Raw genomic sequence first — 21,265 nt, 5'->3', positions numbered from 1 at the left:
CTCAGGTCCAAGTAAGTCTATCCCACAAATCACAGGATCCACTCTTTTTAGTTATTTTTAGCTATTTTAGTCCTCTTCCACTCACTTCCTTTGGTTCCATTCAAACTGAAGAACTTCTGATGTTTCTTTTCTTATACAACATTGGTAACTGTGTATATAATACTGCCTTTTCCCTTTGGTGCCTTCTCTGTGAGTTGAAATACAGCAAGTTAGTAATGTGATTATTCCTCTTTTATTTACGTTGCCACAGCACAGCAATGATGTCATTCTTTGTTTTGTTGATTCAGTTCTTTCACTCTTGGCTCTTAATGCAACATGTCCCTAATCTCCCTGGGAGGGGTAATCAGCTTAAATTTGCAAAAATAACATTGCCAATCACATCTTTTTTTTTTCACCAGCTTTTTGACAGTTTCCAAGTCATTTGGCAGTAAAATATGCATTATACTAACTGTCACAATTCCTGCTGTCATTGGCACTCTAGAGCCTCTTTGATTTGTTTTCTCTGAGAAGCTCCAGTTTTCAAAACGCCTTGTGAGTTCAATACTATCACACAATGAAAACTCACTTTCATGCCTCCCTTTGTCACTTGTCTTGAGGAGTCGTCATGAAGCACTTTGTGTTCCTGGATTAAATGTCAGTCTTGCAGTATTTTGTTGAACATTTAACGTACCCAAAAGAATTTTGTGCTATTTTGACAAATGTTTCTCTTGTCCCTTTTTAAATTAAAATGGCACTTAGACAATGACATATTCGTACCTATAGTACGTGATGGCAGTGTTACTGTGCGGTGAGCCGTAATTTGATCTTGTGAATAGTAGTGAGCATGATGGGGATGAGTATTTTTCAGTTATTTTTATTTGTTTGTTCAATTTCTAAATATACCAAGTGATTCGAATCTCAGTATTTCTTTTCTTTTGGGGGTCTTGGGTGCTCAGTGCAGTGCATAGGGAGAGGGACTATGAGGGTCTGTACTACTGGGCTGGAGTTTCTGTGTGTCAAATCCCACGTCTGGATTCTTGGCACTTATAAAAATTACAGTGGTTGAATGTCCAGTGTTGTCTCAGTAGAATAAAGATTACGTTTTGGGGGAGGTTATCTTCTTTAACTTCTGATCATCTTTGACTATACAGATAGCAATTCTATGTGGCCTGTCTTTTACAGTGTATTTGCATTTAAGGGGCAGTTAAGTGTTACTAAGTATTTCCCTTCCATGTCAGTTTCCACATATGACTTTATTAAAAAAAAAAAAAAGTGACTATCTTAACCCATTAAATACTGTTTTTAAAGTTGTTTGGATTTGTTTGCTTTCAGTGCTTTAAAAAAAGGCATTTTTGTATTGTGGGAGGGGATCTTAAAACACACAGTTATTCTCTGATACTTTTTCTTTTTTTTTTTTCTGAACAAAATAGCAAAGAAGGAGTTCAGCAAATTTTTGTGAAGCTTAATAAATTCTTCAGATTTCTACCAAAGTGAGGCAGAGATTGTGATAGTGTTGTATGCCATGCTGTGCAGTAAAAAATGTGTCATACTGTTCTGTTGAACTTCCTTGAGAGTGTGTGTTGGCTCTTTAAATATGAACTCTAACGCTCATTTAATTCCTGCTTCGTTACAATGTAAGGCTTTTATCTGTGTCTCTTTGAGAAATTTTAGAGGAGGGATTTAGGGAGTTCTTGCTATGGGAGAGAGCCAGAGGTACTGTGTGGGATTTGGTCTCTCTGAAAGCTGGTTTCTGCCTCTGAAAGGATGTTTGAAAGGTTATAGTGTTTTTATGTTTTGTTTTTTCTTTTTGGAAAGAAAACTTTAAAGTGACAAGACATAACCAATTTTCCAATTCTGCAAAACATGTTTTTTTCCTCATATTATTCAGTCAATCCATTAAATCCTATTTTTATTGAAATACAAGTTTCAGGTTTGTGGAGGGTATTTAGACATGCCAGCATGTCTGCAGTTTTCAGAGGAGCCACGCACTGTGCCTTCAGACCTTCAGTACCAGGAGTACTCAGCTTCTAAAATATAATAGATGAGGAGAAGTTCCAAATCACAGTAGAATTTTGCTGAAGTTCCCCCAGGTATCCTCAAATAGCCCTGCTTCAGGGCCGGATTTATCTAACTGGGTTTTGAATCCAGTTGTCCTGTTAGAGTCCATAGCAGTCTGTGATGGTGAGCGGCAAGTTTCACGATTTAAGTGTATGCTGCATGGACAAAAGTTCTTCCTTTGTCTTTTGACAGTTACTTGGTTATTTTGTCTGATTATGGTAATTTTTGGCCTCTGAGAAACAGTAACTTTTGCCTTTATGCACTGTCCTTTGTCAGCCTTCTTTGTGCCGTTTTCATGGTGACTTTTTGAGATGGACTGACAAGAAATTTTATAGAATACTCAAGGTGCAAATACATTAAATAATGATATTTTCTGCTTTACTCCCTCTTTCTCTAATAACCCTTAGTATTTTTGACTATTGCTGATTATTGAATTGACATTGTAGAAGGCCTGCCTACAGTGATGCCAAGATATTTGCAGAGTATTAAAGCAAATCCCATCACTGTGTGGATATAACTCAAATGATTTTTCCATGTGCATTAATGTGTGCCTTCTACATGTCATTTTCCTCCGTCTTCTTACTTGCCTGTCATTTAAGGCTGTGACATCCTACTGCTGCCTTTAAGAAAATACAAAATGAAAGCTGATCAAAAACATCTCTATCAGCAGCAAGCTGCTGACACCCTTTTTCCAGTCTGATCCCCGTATTTTTTTTATGTCTGTGTTAAATAGTAAGGCTCCTCTGAGGTCCACAAAAGAATCATTTGGCATGAAAGAGAAATGTTAATAGTGATAATGCAGAAAATCTGCTAAAACCTGGTCCTATTACAAGAAGCTGCAAGTGAATCCGTACTTGCTGTCATCGTGCACTGGCAGTTGTGACACCAGTTCAGTAGTTCCATTCTCTTAGATTCCATATCCTTTGGTATTTTGCTGGCTTCAAGTCCACATCCTCTTCTGGTGTTTCTTTCAGGAGATTAATAGTTGCACTGAGCTTGAATATACACTGCAAGATTCAGTACTTACCAGAACTGAATCTTTAAGAGAAGAGTCTTCTGCTACCCTCCCTACAGCACTGCCACTGCTCTCCCTTGGTCCTTAAATGAAAAGATTTGTTTGGATGATAAAATATACCAGGAATATGTTGGTTGCTTCAGAAGTATGGAAGAACAAGAGCTAAAAGCTCTTGCATTCTCACTGGAATGTGATTTTCAGAAATGCATATCACTGTACTTGAAAAGCTGTTGTGCAAGCAGCCCTTGCTAATATGCCTTTTCCTTTTCCTTTTTTTTTTTTTTTTTTTTGCATTCAGGTAATTTATATCCATGTTGGGCAGCAGTCTTTGTCAATCTCTTAGTCATTTCACTTATTCTGATATTGTGCAATTGATTTTCTTTTTACTTTGTTTTTGCCAGTGAATAGAAATAGTTCATGAGAATGCCAGTTCTGACTTGTGATGTATTTCGGAAGAAGCTGTGTGAGACCTTTTTGGAGGTGTCAGCCATTCTACTGAATGTGAGTTAAGAGAGGTCTAGGCAGCCAATTTTCTTTTGTAAATAATGTACTATTGTTCAAAATCATGTATTAGTACAAATACTCGATCCTAAAAACTGACGTCAAGCCCTTGGCTTTTGTATTTCCTTTTCCTCCATTACACACTGCATAGAAGAATAATAACTCACATATAGAATGCATCTTTTTATTTTCTCTTCTTTCCTCTCTTTTCCTTTTTTTCTTTTTTTTTTTTTTTTCCCCAGTTGTCCTGAGAGTCTTTTGTTAGCTATCTGTAAATACTTGAAAGGATAACATTAAGAGATAAGTGGCTTTGGAGCTCTTAGTCTACGCTGTTTGAGGGATGTTCCTATTTGCAATTCACAATTCTGATGATTTTTTATTAAACTGCTGCAGAAGGGGCAGTCTACTCCATCTGTAAGTTATGGAGATGAGGGCAATAAAAATAATTACTGTGAACAGATATTGTCCAAGCAGGTCTGTTATTGGAAAGTAGAATGACTAAGCATAGAAAATTTACTTTTTCCTCTTTTGTATGTTAGAGAGATTTTTGTACTGATAAAACATTCCCAGAAGCCACAGAGAGAAACTCAGTTTTAGTGCTAGCATTGAAAATGGAGAAATACTTGAAAGAATGGTGTAGGTGTACTGTGCCTCCATCTCTGAGTTTGTTACAGTGGTCTTCATTTTATGCATTATTTCCAGTTAATGCTAGGTGTATCATTCTGTTACTGTATCCTTCCTACTGAAAGGAAAAGCTGTATCTTATATTTTTTGGGTTGTCTTTTGTTAGCTTGAATGTCATCCATGTTGCATAGCTGCCTGCATTTTATTTTAAAATAACTTTTGTCAGTGGTAAATTTTATCCGGTAGAGGTTTATCAGGGCCTTCTGCAGTCATGCAGACAATAATGAAGAGGAAATGTTCAGATAACGATATTGTTTTGTACTATTGCAGTAACTGTACTGTCATTTATTTTTTTTCTTGCAGTAATCATTTACACGTACACTTGAAAATTACCAGAGTTTTAACCTAAGAGCCTCAAGAAATCAAAATTCTCCAAAGCCTTACTTCTTCTTCACTTCTCCATGGGGGGGATGATGAGAAGCAGAATCTGACTTATTCACACCTATACAAACTAAGATAGTTTGTAGTTGTAGCATGTTAGTGTGTTCAAGAAAATGTTCTTAAGCTGAAGATTTTACTCAATTTGGCTGCTAAGGCAGAATTTTTGAGGGTTATTATCAGATTGTTTTTCTTAATGGGAAGTTTCATTATTCGTGTTACAAATAAGAGGGGGAAAGAGAGAGGCTACCTGAATGTCACTGAGATTTTGGTGTTACAGGTCACTGTTTTTGTTTAGTTGGTGCTTGTTTTCGTAATAACTGCATATGTATGTTGGTGTCCTCCAAAACCAATAGGAAAGTAATGTGCAATGAGGCTGTGTCATCCTTCAGATTAGTTCTCTCATCCATAATGAATTACTGCTTCCCACACTAATTTTGAGCACAGTCTTTACCTAGGTTATAATTAATATTCCACAGTGATTTTTTTTTTTAATTTTCTCATCCAACCATTAAGAAAATTGACAGCAGATCACATAAGATTAATTTGCATATTTGGCTCGATGGTATGATACCAAGTTAAAATTATTAGCTCTCTGGCTGCTCAGTAATGAGCATGACGAACTTGGGTTGAGGTAGTTCTGGTGATAGCAGCGCTGTGGGTTCTTGTCTGTGCAAAGGGGATCCTAGGCGCATTGTTGTGTACTGAAGGGTGCTTGTAAAAGGATTTAGCAAGCCTGTCTTCAGGAAGAATTGGCTTGATAAGAGGTGTTTTGTTGCATTGTATATTTAGATAATCAGTCATTAATGTGTAACCTGTTAAAACAGCCAGCGGGAGTCATTACGGTCTCTCTTGACAATGTGTAGATTGGGGGATCCTTAATTCAGAAACAATTAACAAAATAGTGACTCCTTTGGAGACACTATACATCATCCTGTGTTAGATCCAAGGACATCTGTAAAACTATCTGTTTATTGGATGCTCTAATTTTAAATCACAGAATCACAGAATGGTTGAGGTTGGAAGGGACCTCTGGGTGCATCTGGTCCAGCTCCTGCTCAAGCAGGGACACCCAGGGCAGGCTGCCCAGGGCCATGTCCAGGAGGTTTGGAAGATCTCCAAGGAGGAGAACCCACAGCCTCTCTGGGCAGCCTGTGCGAGGGCTCCATCACCCGCCCAGCACAGAAGTGCTGCCTGGTGCTCAGAGGGAGCCTCCTGGGTGCCCGGCTGTGCCCATTGCCTCCTATCCTGGCACTGGGCACTGCTGAAAACAGTCTGGCGCTGACCTCTTTCCACTCTCACTTCAGGGATGTACAGACATCGATGAGATCCCCCCTGAGCCTCCTCTTCTCCAGCCTCTCCTCACAGGAGAGGTGCTCCAGTCCCTTCATCAGCTTGGTGGCCCTTCACTGGACTCTTTCCAGTACGTCCATGTCTCTCTTGTACTGGGGGGCCCCAGAACTGGGCACAGGACTCCAGGTGCAGCCTCACCAAGGCTGAGTAGAGAGAAAGGATCACTGCTCTTGACCTGCTGCTGATACTTTGCCTAATACAGCCAAGAATACCATTTGTCTTCTTAGCAGCAAGGGCACGTTTTAGGAAATTTAAAAATTAAGGAATTAAATGTAAAAATATATTTTTTTAACCTATTTAGGGCTATATTTTTTCCCTCTTGCTGCTGCTATTTTAATGTGCTCTGTTTACTTGTGTCAAGGAAGCTAAAATGAACGTTTTAGGAAGAGGGTGTTTTTCTTGGCTACTTCTGCAGTCTCCTGAGTAATGCAAAAAGATTTTAGGCTCTTCATTGATTCATATTTACTTACATGTTCAACTGAGGTTGGAACAGCATTGCAGGAGATACACAGAGCGTGCTGAAAAAAGCGTCCATTGCAGTAAAGGATTTTACATGCTCATGAAAAGAAGAAACGCTGCATCTGGAGAGTAAGCTCCAAGATCTGGACTATCATATTTGTCCTCTGTCACTTCAGTTCATATTGCTCATTGTAAGCCATAAATGTCTCCTAGACTAACTGAACCTTTTTTTTTTTTCCCCTACAGAAAATATTAGTTCTTTTGTAAAGAATTGATGATTTCAAAATTACAGCCACTTACAGAACTTGTCTTTAATCTTGTTAAGGTTTCCCATTTTTTGATGAGGAGTGTAACTTCATGGAAATGTTCCTTGTATTAAATGGAAGATAGAGGCCAATATGTTAAGCATGGCTGGGCTTTTAAAATGGAATCTGCAATTCCTTTAAGCCTCTTTTCATTGAGAAAAGGGAGAGGAGGATGTGCTGAAACGGAAATCTAGCCAGCCAATGAGCTGTGAGCCATACAGAGCTTGTGCTCCAAGCGCGGTCTTACTGGAGGCATCCTGGAGGGAAAATGATGTTACTGTGGTGGCGGCAGGGAAATTCAGAAGTCACTATGTAGATAAAAATACAGTCTTATGGTTAAACACCAAATTTTGCTTTACGGATACCCTAATAGCAAGGAACTGGTTCAGGCTCTGAGTGTTTCTATTTTTTAATTCGTCCTCCCGATGAACTATTGACTTATTAAAGCTTTTCCACTGTGTGTGTAAACAAGTTGGGTGGATATTTTCCAAAAGCATCATTATGAGCTATTCCAGTTTCATTCTGTGTATTGCAAGAAGGAATTTTTCCCTAGAAGAAAACCTGTCCAGGCGTTTTCTAGAACTTGTACGTAGGCAAAGAAACGCTCGATTTTCTTACCTGGATATTGATTCTTGAGATGGAGCTGTGGTGAGGTTACAGACTGAAATCCTGCAGTTAGTGGCAGTTACCATGATTTTGAGAAAGAGAAATGAATTTCTGCCGCACTTGAAAACTAAAAGAAACATTTAACATGCAAAAAATCCGATGTTAAAGTTATTTAAATGTAAAGGATTCCATTAGGAGACATCAGAGTTCAGTTGTGGAAGCCTTAAACATTCTGTCCTGTTTTTGTTCTAGTCTTTTTTTTTTTTTTTTAAAGATGCTTGAACTACATTCTAGTAAGTGACTGTTAATCAAGGAGGCATGATTGTGTGTGGTGTGTTCCTTATGTTCTTGGAGACTGACTTGAACCAGACCCAGTGCACTGAGTGCTGTAGCTGAAGTAACTGGGCATTCTGGAGGGGCTGCGTTAAATGGATCAAAACAAGTTATGTTTTTACTTTCTTTTTAATGAAGTTAGGGGTTTCTTCTCTTCTTTTAATATAAAACTTATTTTTTAAGAAAAATGACGTTCCTTTGGAAGAAAAAATTACGTCTTTCATGGGGACAGGGAGGTGTGAGGAGCTGCATTCTTTCCAGCTCTGGTTAGCATCTCCTGCTCTGAAGGAAGGCATCTGGAGTAATGGGCATGAAGCAGGGACCCAGCAGGGCCCGCCTAATCACCAGTTCCCTGTGTGGCCTTAGGCAATCTTGCTTTCAGCATCTCCATCCGTTAAATAGGGTAATGATGGTGCATATTACATAGAAATACATTTATTCTACTGTCTTTATAGACTTGGCTTGCATGAAGGATGAGATAATTCTGTATTCATTACAGGATTTGGATGGTATGCAGTAAGTAATACTGGGAGGAGAAGAGGACTGAGGAATACTGAACTCTGAAGAGGAAAACAAGTATTGAATAGCTGTTCGTTTGGTGACCACCCTCGTGCTAAGAACTAAGTTAGGAAAAGTTTTGAAGGAAGAGGGTAAAGATAAGCCATGTGCATGAAAGCACTAAGGGTGGCAGCAGTGAAGCTGTACAGGCAGTCTTCACTGGAAGCCTTTTGAGCGCTGGCTTGGTAGCCCAGATCAACTTTTGTCATTTGCTACTTAGTTATTTTTACTGTTTGAAGTTATGCTTAGCACAGACCACTAAACAGGTCTTTGCCGAGAGAATTACAGCCTTGTAGTTGACTGAAGGATACACCTCCTGTGTCTCTGAAGCAGTTAAAGATGATACAGCCTCCACCTGCCCGGAATCGCTCATCTCCTGGAGAATGTCTCCCATCGAGGGATTTGGCCAACCTCTTTTCAGTGGTTTGTGGGGACAGGACAAGGGGTAATGGCCACAAAATGGAGCACAGGAAGTTCTGCACCAACATGCGAAAGAACGTCTTCACAGTGAGGGTGACGGAGCACTGGAACAGGCTGCCCAGGGAGGCTGTGGAGTCTCCTTCTCTGGAGATATTCAAGGCCCGTCTGGACGCCTACCTGGGCAGCCTGCTTTGGCAGGGGGGTTGGACCCGATGATCTTTCGAGGTCCCTTCTAACACCTACAATTCTGTGATTCTGTGATATTTCAGGAAGAAAGATCCGTGATCCTTAGTTCTGCAGCACTAACTCAGCTTCTCTTCTATCACTGTTTTTAGTTAAAATAGGTGATGCTGCATTGAAAAAGCTTGACTACTGAGCCGTGGTGGTGAATTGGCCCATCTGTGTGAGCGTTAACCTCCTCCTAGTAGTGATCAGCTGATGGTGTCTTGAGTCATTCGAGCTATTGCAAAATGTACGGGTCCAAATCTTCCCGTGGAAAGCATGACAACAACCGTGCTGGGTTGGACCCAAGGTTTACCTGGCCTTATATCCCGTCTCTGGATATGAGTAAGTGCTGTGATGTGAGTTGTACTTTTTTTGTCTCCTCTCACACGCAGTGGCTAATGCCTGGAGTAGGGTATAAGACCAGGCAAGAATGTAGTGATACTTCCGCTGCCTCCAGCGGTTTGTGGCTTGAAGATTTCCTGACCAGGAGGTTATGCCTTTAATAGCTCTCAATAGACTTCTCTGAACTTCTCTAGTCCTTTCTTGAACCCACATAAATTTTTAATATCCACAGTATCCGGTGGCAGGGAGTTTCTTGATTTAATACACATTTTATGAAAAAGCATCTTCTTGTTCTGAGTTTGCTATGTCAGATAGCCTTTTGTTTTTACTTTCAAAGAGATGGCCACCGTTTCTGTACAGCTTGTCATTTTGTGGAGCTCTTATAACTCCCCAGTTGTCTTTTTCAGGCTGATGATTGTTAGCACATTTTGTTAAGAAGATATTCCTACTGTTATTTACCCATGCAACATATCTCTGTGTATTTCACAGCAGGTTTGGTGTGGTGTTAAGGATTAAGGCAAAATATGCCCATAATATTCAAATGCAGACTTGTCATGGATTGATGGAGTGGCATTGTGATATATCAGTTTGTTTCTTTTCCCAATTTCAAATAATTACTATTTGATTTGCTTTTTGACCAGGCCGGAGTATACAGTAATAAAACACTTTAGTTATTATTTAGATGTTTTAATGACAAGATCTCATTTGTGAGCGATAGTAGTTAGTTCAGAACTCATTACACATGCCCTAATGTAAACAGTACTAGTACTAATGGATACTAAGGTTATTAATTAAAGGCTATCACTCTGCCACAGTGATAACAAGAGGATGTTGTCATGTGTTCCTAAGTCTTTCAGTGTCAGGAAAGAGGAACAAAATTCCAGAGAATAATTTTTAATATATATAAAAATAATAATAAAAAAGAATCTAGCAGATGAAACATGTAGACAATTAGTTGGTGCTTCAAACAAGTTTTGACTTAAGAAAAACTGGGCAGACTTCAGCAGAAAATATCATAAAAGTCTCTTATTTTGCCTGAGGATTTAAGTAAAAGAATCCAGCGAAATGAACGTGAGAGATATGAGGGATGCTTTGTTTTCCTGTAAAATACGAAGAGCCTATTCTTAGAAATAATTGTGTACTTTGAGAGAAACTTAATATAATTACTGCCTTTTATGGGTTTTGTTTTTTGCCATCTCTGTCAGAATGCAGTAAAACTGGAGGGTATGTACGATACAGACACTATTTCAGAGCTTTTAAGGAAATAGCGTCACATCCAAACTGGAGTAAACTGTAAACTTTTGGGGAACACTTGATTCTCAAGCTCTACAAACAGGAGCTCTCACAGTGAAACAGATTCACAGTTGTGCATTTCATTATTTAAAGGAGCATGTGGGTTTTTTGACTATTTTTTCCCCCATTACAAAAATGTAGGTATTTTGGTAACAGATTCTGGGGTTTGCTGTACTGTGTATGGTTTAGTTTAAACTATCTAAAAGGTATTTTTAAGTCTTTCAAGTACTTTCATTATTTTCATCTCTGCATTTTCTGAATACCTTTCATATTTTAAAGGTAGAAGGAGGTTTTAAATAGAATGTTAAGCTAGTTTGTTGCACAAATCTGATGTGTTTGCTATCCGTTCTGCCTAAGCAGAGGCAAGTAGGTAAGTAGTGAGCTAGCTCTGTAGCAGACTTTCTGGGTGCAAGAAACTTCTTCAGGCCAAATTTGGTACAACATTCAGTGCCGTTTAACTTCACTGGACAAAATCCTGCCTGATTTGGGGTCTCAGTTCTGTCCTCCCTGTCTGGAAGTGCGTATCTGAGTCTGTAAACAAATGCTACTTACATCTGTTTGTGTCTTTGTAAAACAAATAAATATATATATAAACACTGTTATGAGTAGTACTGAAGTTCTTGTGACTGTGATATTAGTTGTCTGATCAAAGGAATCTAATCAAATGTTGTATTCCAGAGCTCTAAGAGCTCAAAAGAATTTCATACAGAATGTGTTTCATTTCCTTTAAAGCAAAGTTGTAGTATTTTTTTTTTAATGAGTTAAATATACACATTTTAACTTTTTTCCCCTCTCCTCCTCTTCTTACAAAACATTTTACTTTGTTGCCCAAGTGCAGAAGACTTTGCCAGGAAGAAGAGTGAGCAAAGCTTCTGTTTCCCATGACCCTCAACTCTAATGTTGTTCCAAGGGCTCACTGCTCACAAATGCCTTGATAACTGCTTTCATTCCTTGCAGCCCTCCCCCGCCGCCAGCCCGATGTGCCTGATCCTCCTTCCAGCAGCTGTCTTCGCAGAACTGGGGGAATCGACCTAGTGTAAAAATCATGCAAATGCGTGCACTTAAAGATGTATTGTAAAAATTTGTACAGCTAGAGATCTGTACGTTTGGGGGTACTCGCTGCAGTGATTTATTCTTGGTTTTCCTGGAAGCAGTTTGTTTACAGCTCCATGTTTGTACCAAAACTGAGCGACTCTTATTTTTTCCCCCTTGAATATACATTTAAGTAATGGTACTGGTGGGGAGAGTGCATCTCATTCTGCATGTATACAGAGCAGAAATGGCAGAACTAATCTTGCACACATACTGAGAGCTGTGGTTCCTTCTGCATGTGTTACAACAGCTTTCTTTATATTATGAAATTGTATTACAATATATTGGTTTTTGCTGTCTCTAAATAGGCATAGGCATTCTTTAAAAAATTCTCTGGATTCATTGTTAGATCAAAAACAAACAGAGAAAACAGTATATTTTAAAATACTACTAAAAGTAGCCGCACCAATGTCTTACATTGCACTAGAAATCTGGGAATTCCCATGTTTTTTCTGGCAACTCCTAGGTTGCTAGACAGGAAGTCACTTTCTGCTTTTTCAACCTCTGGCAGCATCTGGTCTTAGTTTCTCTGTCCTTTTTTTGTGGTACTTCTCCGCCTGCTCACATTCTCTGGGATGTGTCAGGAGGAGTGAGAAATGACGGCAGCAAGCCCGATTAAAAACTGCATTTCGAGCAAGGAGGCTGGGGGGAAAGACTGGGCCGTGGATCCCGCTCACTGGGAAAGGCTGACACTGTTCTGGGAAATCAGCAAACATCCACGGGGTGGAGGAAGAATGTGGAAGATCATAAAAGAGCGTGTAAAATCCCCAGAAGGAGCAAGAGAAAGTATGTTGAGGGTCAAAGGAAATTTGCAGGGAAGAAAGTTTAAGAACCTAGGATGGATAGCGGAGTGGTAGAAAACTACGCAGAAGTTCACCTAACATTGTAAGAATAAAATATGAAAAACTAACAACAAAAAGTATAGGGAAAAATGTTAACATCTTCTAGCTTTTTCCAACTCTCTACATTTTCAGTATAATCTTATGCTAAGGCTACTGCTTTAGGTTATTTGTCATTCAAACAACCATTGAAACAAGCTGGCAATTAATTGTATTTGAAATAAAGGAGAAAAACTGGTGTGTATGCAGTGTTATAGGTAGGTCTAGCAGTTCCATGTGGCCGTGTGCCTTTGAATTATATACCATGTTGTGGTATCTGTATTAATACTACAGGTGCCGAAAGATGTGTGCTTATATCCAAGATTTTAGAGCAGCCTTGCGTTGCATTCAGTTAACTAATCTGGTGTTGCACAAGGCTCTTACCTGGTATTATTGTAAATATCCTTTTGTGGCATAAAAATCAATTTATGACCAAGGCTATATGAACAGAGGACCCGTGAGGTCAGCTATGTACTGGGGTCCGCCAAGGCTACTCTTATACTGTAGACAGCAAGAGACCAGCAAACTGTACCTTTCTAGAAAGTATGGCAAAATGTATGGAAAGGCAGTAGGCTTAGGAAGATATATATAACCCTCAACTGAAGTAAGCAACTTGAATGTTAGATAAATCTGTAAACAATAAAGGAGGATCAGGAGGAATTATTTACTATGTGCTATAGGAAGATATAAGCTTTTTTTCAGGTATATTTCATGTCATGCTTTACTGAATGGTTAAAAAGTTAGGCTCAAGAGCTGAGATCTTCTGATATAGAGCTATGAAATATAGTTTTATCAGTGGACACAAGGAAAATATTGAGTAAGTGCCAATTTTCTGTAATTTTAGAATGGAGAGAAGCAGGGAAATGTGCTTATTTTAAGGGAAAGCTATGTGTATGAATACACAGTACAAAAAAAAAGGGGGATTTATTCTTCTCTAACATAGAGGGTTCTGTAAATATTGGAATCCATTCTGTGGATCTTGGACAAAAAGTTCACTGAATGAAAATGAGTGTGTTTGCAAAACTGGCATTGTATAGAAATGTTTTGTTTGAGTATAACTTTGAAAAATATAATAACATACTAGAAATAGTACTAAGTTGTACCCTACAGCCAATCTTCATAATTTCAGAAGTAAAATGAAACCAAATGCGTTCTGGAACTTTCAGCCATATTTGTGGAAAATATGCAGCAAATTGCAATCGGTGGCAAAGGACGATTTGCCTTTCTGCGTTTAACCTTATCATTAGTTACTTGTAAAGGTTTTATTGTTGCATTTAACTCTGAATATGGTTTTAGGATTGGAAGGTTTTGAGCCTAGTAATTCCCTGCATGGTCAGTTTGTTTACTAATCAAATGCAGCAGTATAGTTGAACATGCAGTCATATGAACTAAAGTACTGGCAAAGACAGGATTTTTTAGCAATGAGGTATAATGAGAATTAAAATGCAAGGAGGTAGGAATATTGAAACAAAACAAAATTACATTGTTTAATATAGCAAAAAAACTGTGAAGCTACATTTAGGCCTTAACTTTAGAGAAGCAGATTTGCAGAACATACTGCCTGGTATCTTCCAGATTGCTGCTTACAGTACATGTTCACTATAAGCAAACATTTTTTGTTACCTTCGCTTTTTTCATTCATGTTTATTACTGTACAAAGTCAAAACTAATTAGTCATTGTATAGACTTTACAGCTTTTGCACAGCAAACAAAAATTCTTTTATTTCTGTTCATCTGCTTAGGTGAATAAGGTTAGGCTTCTACAACTACAGACAAAGCAGACACACCCAAGTGAGTTGGGGCGAAGAGAGGCATAGTGAAAAGAGGGGTGGAATACTACCAATTTTGTCTATAATATTGTTTGTTTCAGAAAGTTATGCTTCTGGGGAGTTTTAGTATGATTTTATTAGGAGATCATGTCTCAAATACAGTGCAAATGTGGCCAACCCCTCCCCCCCCCCCCCCAAAAAAAACACCTCTCATTAAACATCAATATTCTGTTCTAGAATCAATATTCTAGAACAATCAGTATTGTTCTAGAGTCAATATTCTGTTCTGTTCTAGTGTCTTCTTCAATAATATGTTGGATTTAGTGCTTAATCATAGAGAAATGCTAAGAATATTGAAAGTACTTTAAAAACTTCAAAAGTTTCTAACATAAGAAAGCTGTGTTTTAAAGAAGTTGGAGTAAATAGTTAAGTTTGTAGAAGATACAGACCTTTCAATAGCTCTTGCATCACTGTGTTAAGAAAGTGGGGATTTTGTTGTGTTCAATCAAGGGGATTTCTCTGTGCTCATTAGAATGAGAAAGTAAATTATGGGCTTTTCTCATGGAAATATTCATGAGTAAGAAAACGACACTGAAAAATTTTGAACTGCTATAGTGCTTTATTTAACCCCAGAGGAATGCAGCAGTGCGTGGACTACGTGTTGACATATTCTGTTGATGTCCTTTTCCTTGATGTTACGAGAAAGAAATTAGCTTCTCTGGAATTAAAGAGGAAAACATTGAGCCTGAGGTGGAAAAGCAGTGTGGGGTGGTTGGGATTGTGGGGTTGTTTGTTTTAGTTGCGTAGCATTGTTCCATGAATAGCAAGCTGGCAAAGAACATAGACCAAAGGAGCTGGCAAATACGGGGGATAAAGAGTTCATTGACAGCAACAACGAAACTCTCTGTCAGTACAGAGCAATGCCCCTTGTGCTGCAAAATCTTTGGCTCTGGACACTGGCCTCAGTATCCCATTGTGGTCATTTCTTGTGGCTTCTTCGTTAGAAGGCGTTATGGCAGGTGGCCAGCACTAGCTCCAGCTGCCCCTACAGACAGCCTCTCTGCCGTGCCAGCTTGCCCTCTGTTTTGTGGAATTAAATTCTTCTGCAGAAATTTGGGAAAAAATGGGATTGCTTGTAAGAGGAGTGTTGTTGTGTGCTTTTTTTTTTTATGATAGTCAGAAAAGTTAATTTGTTCTGCAAATTAATTCAGTCGAGTTATGAAGAATAGCAAGTGTGTATGTGCACATGAAAGTGTAAATAATTCATCTCATGCACTTCTAAGACTAGAAGTGCCACAGGCAGTCCTCCATGCAGTGGTGCAGGCTGTGAACCTTGTGCGCTTGGAAAGACTCTAGTGATAGAAGTCACTTAAAACTGAAGGTGGCAGAAGCTATTTCGGCTGGTTTTGCAGATTTATGTTTGTGTTTAAAAGGAATGCTAGCGTGCATTTTGAATTGCTTTCTAACTGTACGTGATATGGGCATGCCCTGGTTTCGTGGTAGTGATGTTTGTTAAGCTGTGATTACCTCTTCTGGCAGCAAAAGGCAGAATTCTGTTAACATAAACAGCTTGTGTAAATTAATTGCACTTCTGAGATGTGAGACAACGTCCCCATGCTGCTTTGGGCAAATTTGTAAGCCCATTACAGGTCCCCTTGTTTGGACGGACCTGCCATTGTATATATTAAATGGGAAGATTTTCTGTATGTGACAGTTACCATGGTGGTTGATTTTCATTATTTTTCATTTTAAAGTAATAACGAGTGATGAAGAGCGGAAAGACAAGAAAACTCCAGAAAAAATGCATTTTAGTGCTGTTTTCTGAATTAAGACCAACAACTGTGAAGCTGAGATTTCTAATGAGAAAGCCCTCGAGGCAGGAGGGAATTTGAAATATAATGGTGATAGACATGATCTTGTATGATCACTGCTCTTAACTGCTTAATCATTCATACCGCCTAAATATAATCATGCTGCCAGCTGCTGTGTTTACAGTCTCTGATGTGGAAAAAGATGTCCCACTGTGACATGTTCTACTTACAATCAAATTGACTATAGCACACACAGGAGCTGTTGAAGTTCAGTGCTTCTCAGTGGGGTGTTCTTGTTCCTCCAGCTTATTTCTGGCTGTTGATACAGCTCACCTCCTTGAAGGTCTTTCTTGCAGAAAATAACAAAACTGAGGCAATTCCCAGTTCATCTCCAAAACAAAGAAGCGTGTCATGAAGTATTTAAGGAGATATGTATCTCACAACTATTTTCCTGGATAAATAATGTTTTAAAGATTTGTATTTCTAATACTGATCCCTCCCCCCCACACACACACTTTTTTTTTTCTTTACTTGTATCCATTTTAAATGTTTCCTTGCTTCTGTCTTTTGGTGCAGTAGGAATGCTGAAAATCATGCTCATAGCTGCTGGTTCGCTATAACAATGTCTCTATTATATATCTACTTTTTCAGGTGTTTAGATAACATAGCCAGAAAAATTGTTTATAGGGTGAGAATTGCTTTCAGGAAAATGATTTTATTTGTAAGTCAATTAAAAGAAAAAAAAAAAGTGAATCATTCATTTTCAGGTACTGAGAAGGAGTAAAAGTCAATGACCTCGATAAATGGTTCCCTGAGTTTTAGCATGCCATTTTATCAAGAACTCTAGCAATATCACTCCCTTTCTCTGCTTTATTCGGACATTGCAGTTGCTCCATGCTCGGTTTTTGCTTGAGTTACTTGGGTTCTGCTAAACCTGGACAGCAGTGCACCACCAAATGAGATTGCTCATAAAGCATGGCCCCACAACACATCTTCAGTCGTACTTGGTAGAGGAAACAAATGGACCAAAGGTGTGAAACACCAAAGGTAGCTGTGCTCGGTCTCCATTCCAATCTTCAACTGTCCCGAAACTCAGCCTACTGCAGACCTGCGTGGAGTATCCTGCCAGCTCAGCCATCGCCCCTTTGCTACAGCTGCCTTTGAAGCCGTACAGTAATAACCAGCTTTGTGTCAGATCACCAGATATCTTGCTGTTATTATTTAGCCGGAGTGTCTGCTGTTTGAAGTCTGCCTGACTGCATTCCTGCCTGTGCTCGGAGTTAATTTAGGCATGTTTAATCTTCTCGCTAGGTTTCAGCTGCTATTTTTCTTTATTAACCTAGTGAGTGATATCAAGCTTTACCGGGATGATTGACAGCAATCGGGAAGAGTGTTGGTTGTTGGAATTTCATTTCCTAATGAAATCATCCTTGTAAGTAAACAAGTAGAAAGGCTTCAGTTTTGTGTTGTGTGAGAGCAGTTTCTTGCAGGCTAGCTAGTTTCTTACTAGGGTAGGGATATGAGCAAGTGCACCAAACATCTGCTTTTGGAGCTTTTTTTGAGTCCTGTGTAGGTGGCTTGGGCTTTCTTCTGTTCCTCTAGCTGGCAGACTGGTAAAAGAAACCCTCACACCCCAAGCAAAACAAATTTTGTGTGCTTACCAACTTGCAGAAAACTTCTCAAGTTTCCTTATCTGTGGAACTTAATCTTTCTTGTGAAGGGCTGTGCCAAAACTAATACACTCAGTCTTTTGTCCTTTAGGTAATGGCATCCATCATTTCATCACTTCGTTGCAATATTTTGTCCCCTCCTCCTTAAAGCTTTATACAATAATTTAATTTTGTCGTCTCTTTAACAAACATAGGACAGGAAGGTTGAGGAACAATTCTAGTAATGCAAGGGAGTGCATCTTCCTATGCCCAGCATCTAAGGTCTTATCTGAAGCCTAAAATAAACTAATATATCACTGTTCAATCTGATCAATTCGATCCCTTTTTTTTGGCAATTTGTAGCAGAGCAAATCTTAAATAAACCTGACTTTTAGTGTAATGCATTTGTTTTCCTGTTTTTTATTGGCTAAATATGTATTAAGAAGATTGATCGAAAATATAAAAGTGTCAACTCCAGGAAGAAGTGGTTTTCAGTAGAGTAATGTGTTTCCTGCTTTCTCTGTGACTTTCCTGAATAAATGATGCCTTTTACTATTCTTTTATTAGCATTATGATACCGATACTTGGTATTATATATACCAGTATTTAACACTGGTGTGATACTGCTTTCTTGTGGTTAAGCTGCATTATCCTCTCATTGTTTCCAGCCATACTGCGGTATGTTTCTTTTAGTACTGCCTCTGACAAAACTCCACAAAACCCGCTAGCTGGCCGTTTGACTCGATTCAGCCCTGACTAAAACAGGCAGCTCCACTTCAGTTATCTCCCTCCCCTAACTATAAGCAGAGTGTAGGTGGCTGCTCATGCCTATATGTCCCACTGCTAACCTGAACCGATTCCTCCTTTGGAATTGGGGAACGTGGGACACACGAGGTAGGTGAGTACTGTTGGAAATCAAATGGTAGCAGAAGATGGAGCTGCCAATTAGCAGTTTACCCCTCTGGCAACGGAGGGGTGTTGGAGTGCATTTTCTCTTTCCCTGGCACCATTTGAGAGCCTACAGAAGAGCAAGAGCGACAACACTGAGGTTATCATTGAGACTTCTGAGTGGCCATCCTTCCCTGGATGTGCATCCTTCCCTGACTTGTGCTGTCAGTGAGTAATACTGATAAGGCTTTTATAGTAATTTGCAGGATCAGCAGACTCTGAAGAGAATTTCTGACCTGGGCAAAGTGAAATATCCTGGTGCAGGTGGACTCCACAGAAAGGGGGAGATGACTATTAGGATGTACGCATTAGAAAATGAGTGACTCCTGTAATGCTACATGGCTTTTTAAGATCTGCAGGCTAATTTGTATGGTGTGATGGACCTCCATACATCTGGAAGGAGCAGAATGTATTGAGACTTCTCAGTGGCATTAAGACTCTGGGATATATGGTAATGAATGACATCTTGCAAAGCTGGACAAAGTCTTTGCTCCATTTCTCTTATTTATTTGTGGTATTATGGATTGCATTTGACTTAATTCAGTTTTGAATCTTTAGATCTCAGAAAGGAGGCCTGCTTATTTCACAGCTGGTCCTTGCTTTTTTATCATAGAATCATTGAATGGCTTTGGTTGGAAGGGATCTTAAAGATCAGCTGGTTCCAACCCCCTGTCATAGGCAGGGACACCTCCCACCAGACCAGGTTGCCCAAAGCCCCATCCAGCCTGGCCTTGAGCACCTCCAGGGATGGGGCATCCACAGCTTCTCTGGGCAACTTGTGCCAGGGCCTCACCGCCTTCTGAGTGAAGAATTTCTTGTTTGTGTCTAATCTAAATCTCCCCTCTTTTAGCTTAAAAACATTGCCCCTTGTCATTATCTGCCCAAGCAAAAAGTTGCTCTCGATCTTTTTTTATAAGCCCCATTAAGGTATTGAAAGGCTGCAATGAGGTCTCCCCAGAGCTTGAACAGCTTTATCCTTAATATGACGTCTTCTAATATTTTCAAGCTCTTAAATAGGTCTTATGTAGAGCCAGAAATCTCCAAATGGTATCATTTTGGATAGTTTGAGCAAGTTATCTAATAAGCTATTTAAGTTTTATTACTTTTTTCTTAGCCAACATTTTGAAGTTAGATTAAATATGCTTTCTTCAGGTTCAAAACCTCTAAGCATTAATAAAGTGATTTACTGACACAGTGAAAGAGATATCAGCATCTGTGTGTGACTAATCCAGTATATAAAATGGAGGCTCCACCTTGTGTATTTTTATCATTTGTTTTCCCTTCCCTTGACTTTTGTTCCAGTGAACCCTGCACATGGGGAAGAGTGATAGGGGAGAGTCCAAGCTCCCTCATTTCCTTCCATATATCCGCAGAGATGCCAGTCATTATGGATAGTTAGTAGATTGTTCAGAGGAAATAAATCTGCAGTCCTATTAGTGACAGATAACTTTTACGTTTTGCTAGTACTTACCATAGAGCATCTTTTTCATTCATTTGCCTTAGGGCCATTTTATTCCTTTCAGCACCAATTGGTGTGCAGCAAGTTTATAGAAGTACTTAGGACTTGGTGAAGTGACTTGGTAGAAGAGCCAGCAATAAAACTATGGTTCTTCCCTTTAAACTCAAAGCAATATGCTGCATATAAATTAAAGTTCAGGTCTTTCTAACAGCTGTAGAATAGTTAGTTACTTAGATATCAGAGACAGTGTATTTCCGTAAAACAGAGAGTGCTTCATTTCTTTATAAAGACTTATTTTCATCTATACTAACAGTAGGAAACACTGTGTTTAGCTTCTAAGTTGTTAGTACATTTAATAATAATTTTTTCAATTTTAGGAAATGTTGTAGGAAATGTTCGGTAAGGATGAAATAAATCAGTGTGGTTTTTAATGGAAAACACAGTATATTTTGATAATGATAAGATTTTTCAGTGTCAGGAAACTACAGGTGAATCTGCTTGATAACATTCTATTACCAGTGTCAGTACGCTGTGAAGAACAGTGTTTCTCATGCATAAAAATAGGATTTACAGAGAAAATTATGTAATGCAAATTTAAGGAAGCTTTATCAAGGCAGCATATTTTCATCTAAAGATAATACAAAAACTCTTTTTTTGTTTAGTATATAAAAATAAGTAACTTCAAAAAGCAGATGGAGTATATATTTAAAAAGAAAAGGTCTAGGAAGTAACTTTCAAATACTGTAAATCATTGCTAAATAATTCTTACTGATACGGTTCACAAGAAGTTACTTTCAAATACCGTAAATCGTTGCTAAATAATTCTTACTGATACAGTTCTCAAGAAGTTACTTTCAAATACTGTAAATCATTGCTAAATAATTCTCACTGATACAGTTCACAATTTTCTTTTAAAGGAAATATATTTGCTAAATTTCAGGAAAAAAAAACAGTTAACTGAGAGATATTTAAGAACTGCTGTGGTAACTTTGTTAATTTTTTTTCAAATAATCAAAGGTGTAGTGGATGTAGGTTGAAGTAGAGGGGACATTTTTCCTTGGAAGGAGGAGCATTCTTTTCCTTTTTTTTATGCTGTTTATCAAAAAGATATAGATTTTGTTTACCCATTTCTTTACATCCTAGCTATTTA

General features: G+C 38.7%; 1 protein-coding gene across 2 annotated transcripts in view; it reads left to right on the top strand.

The window, feature by feature from the left end:
- Window positions 1-21,265, top strand: part of ARHGAP42 (Rho GTPase activating protein 42) — a 171,440-nt gene that overhangs the window by 17,422 nt on the left and 132,753 nt on the right. Inside the window, exon 1 of one of the 2 annotated variants that reach the window (XM_083840030.1) lies at window positions 8,985-9,216. The exons of the other annotated variant lie outside the window; for it this stretch is intronic. Coding sequence (XP_083696156.1) covers window positions 9,120-9,216 — 97 coding nt within the window. The 5' untranslated portion in view covers window positions 8,985-9,119. Of the gene's footprint in view, window positions 1-8,984; window positions 9,217-21,265 lie in introns of those variants that run through there. 2 annotated transcript variants of the gene reach the window in all.

Source organism: Anser anser, assembly GCF_964211835.1.
Source record: "Anser anser genome assembly, chromosome: 1".
NCBI lineage: Eukaryota > Metazoa > Chordata > Aves > Anseriformes > Anatidae > Anser > Anser anser.
The sequence above is the reverse complement of the archived record's forward strand: the minus strand, read 5'-3'. Positions and strand labels throughout refer to the sequence as shown.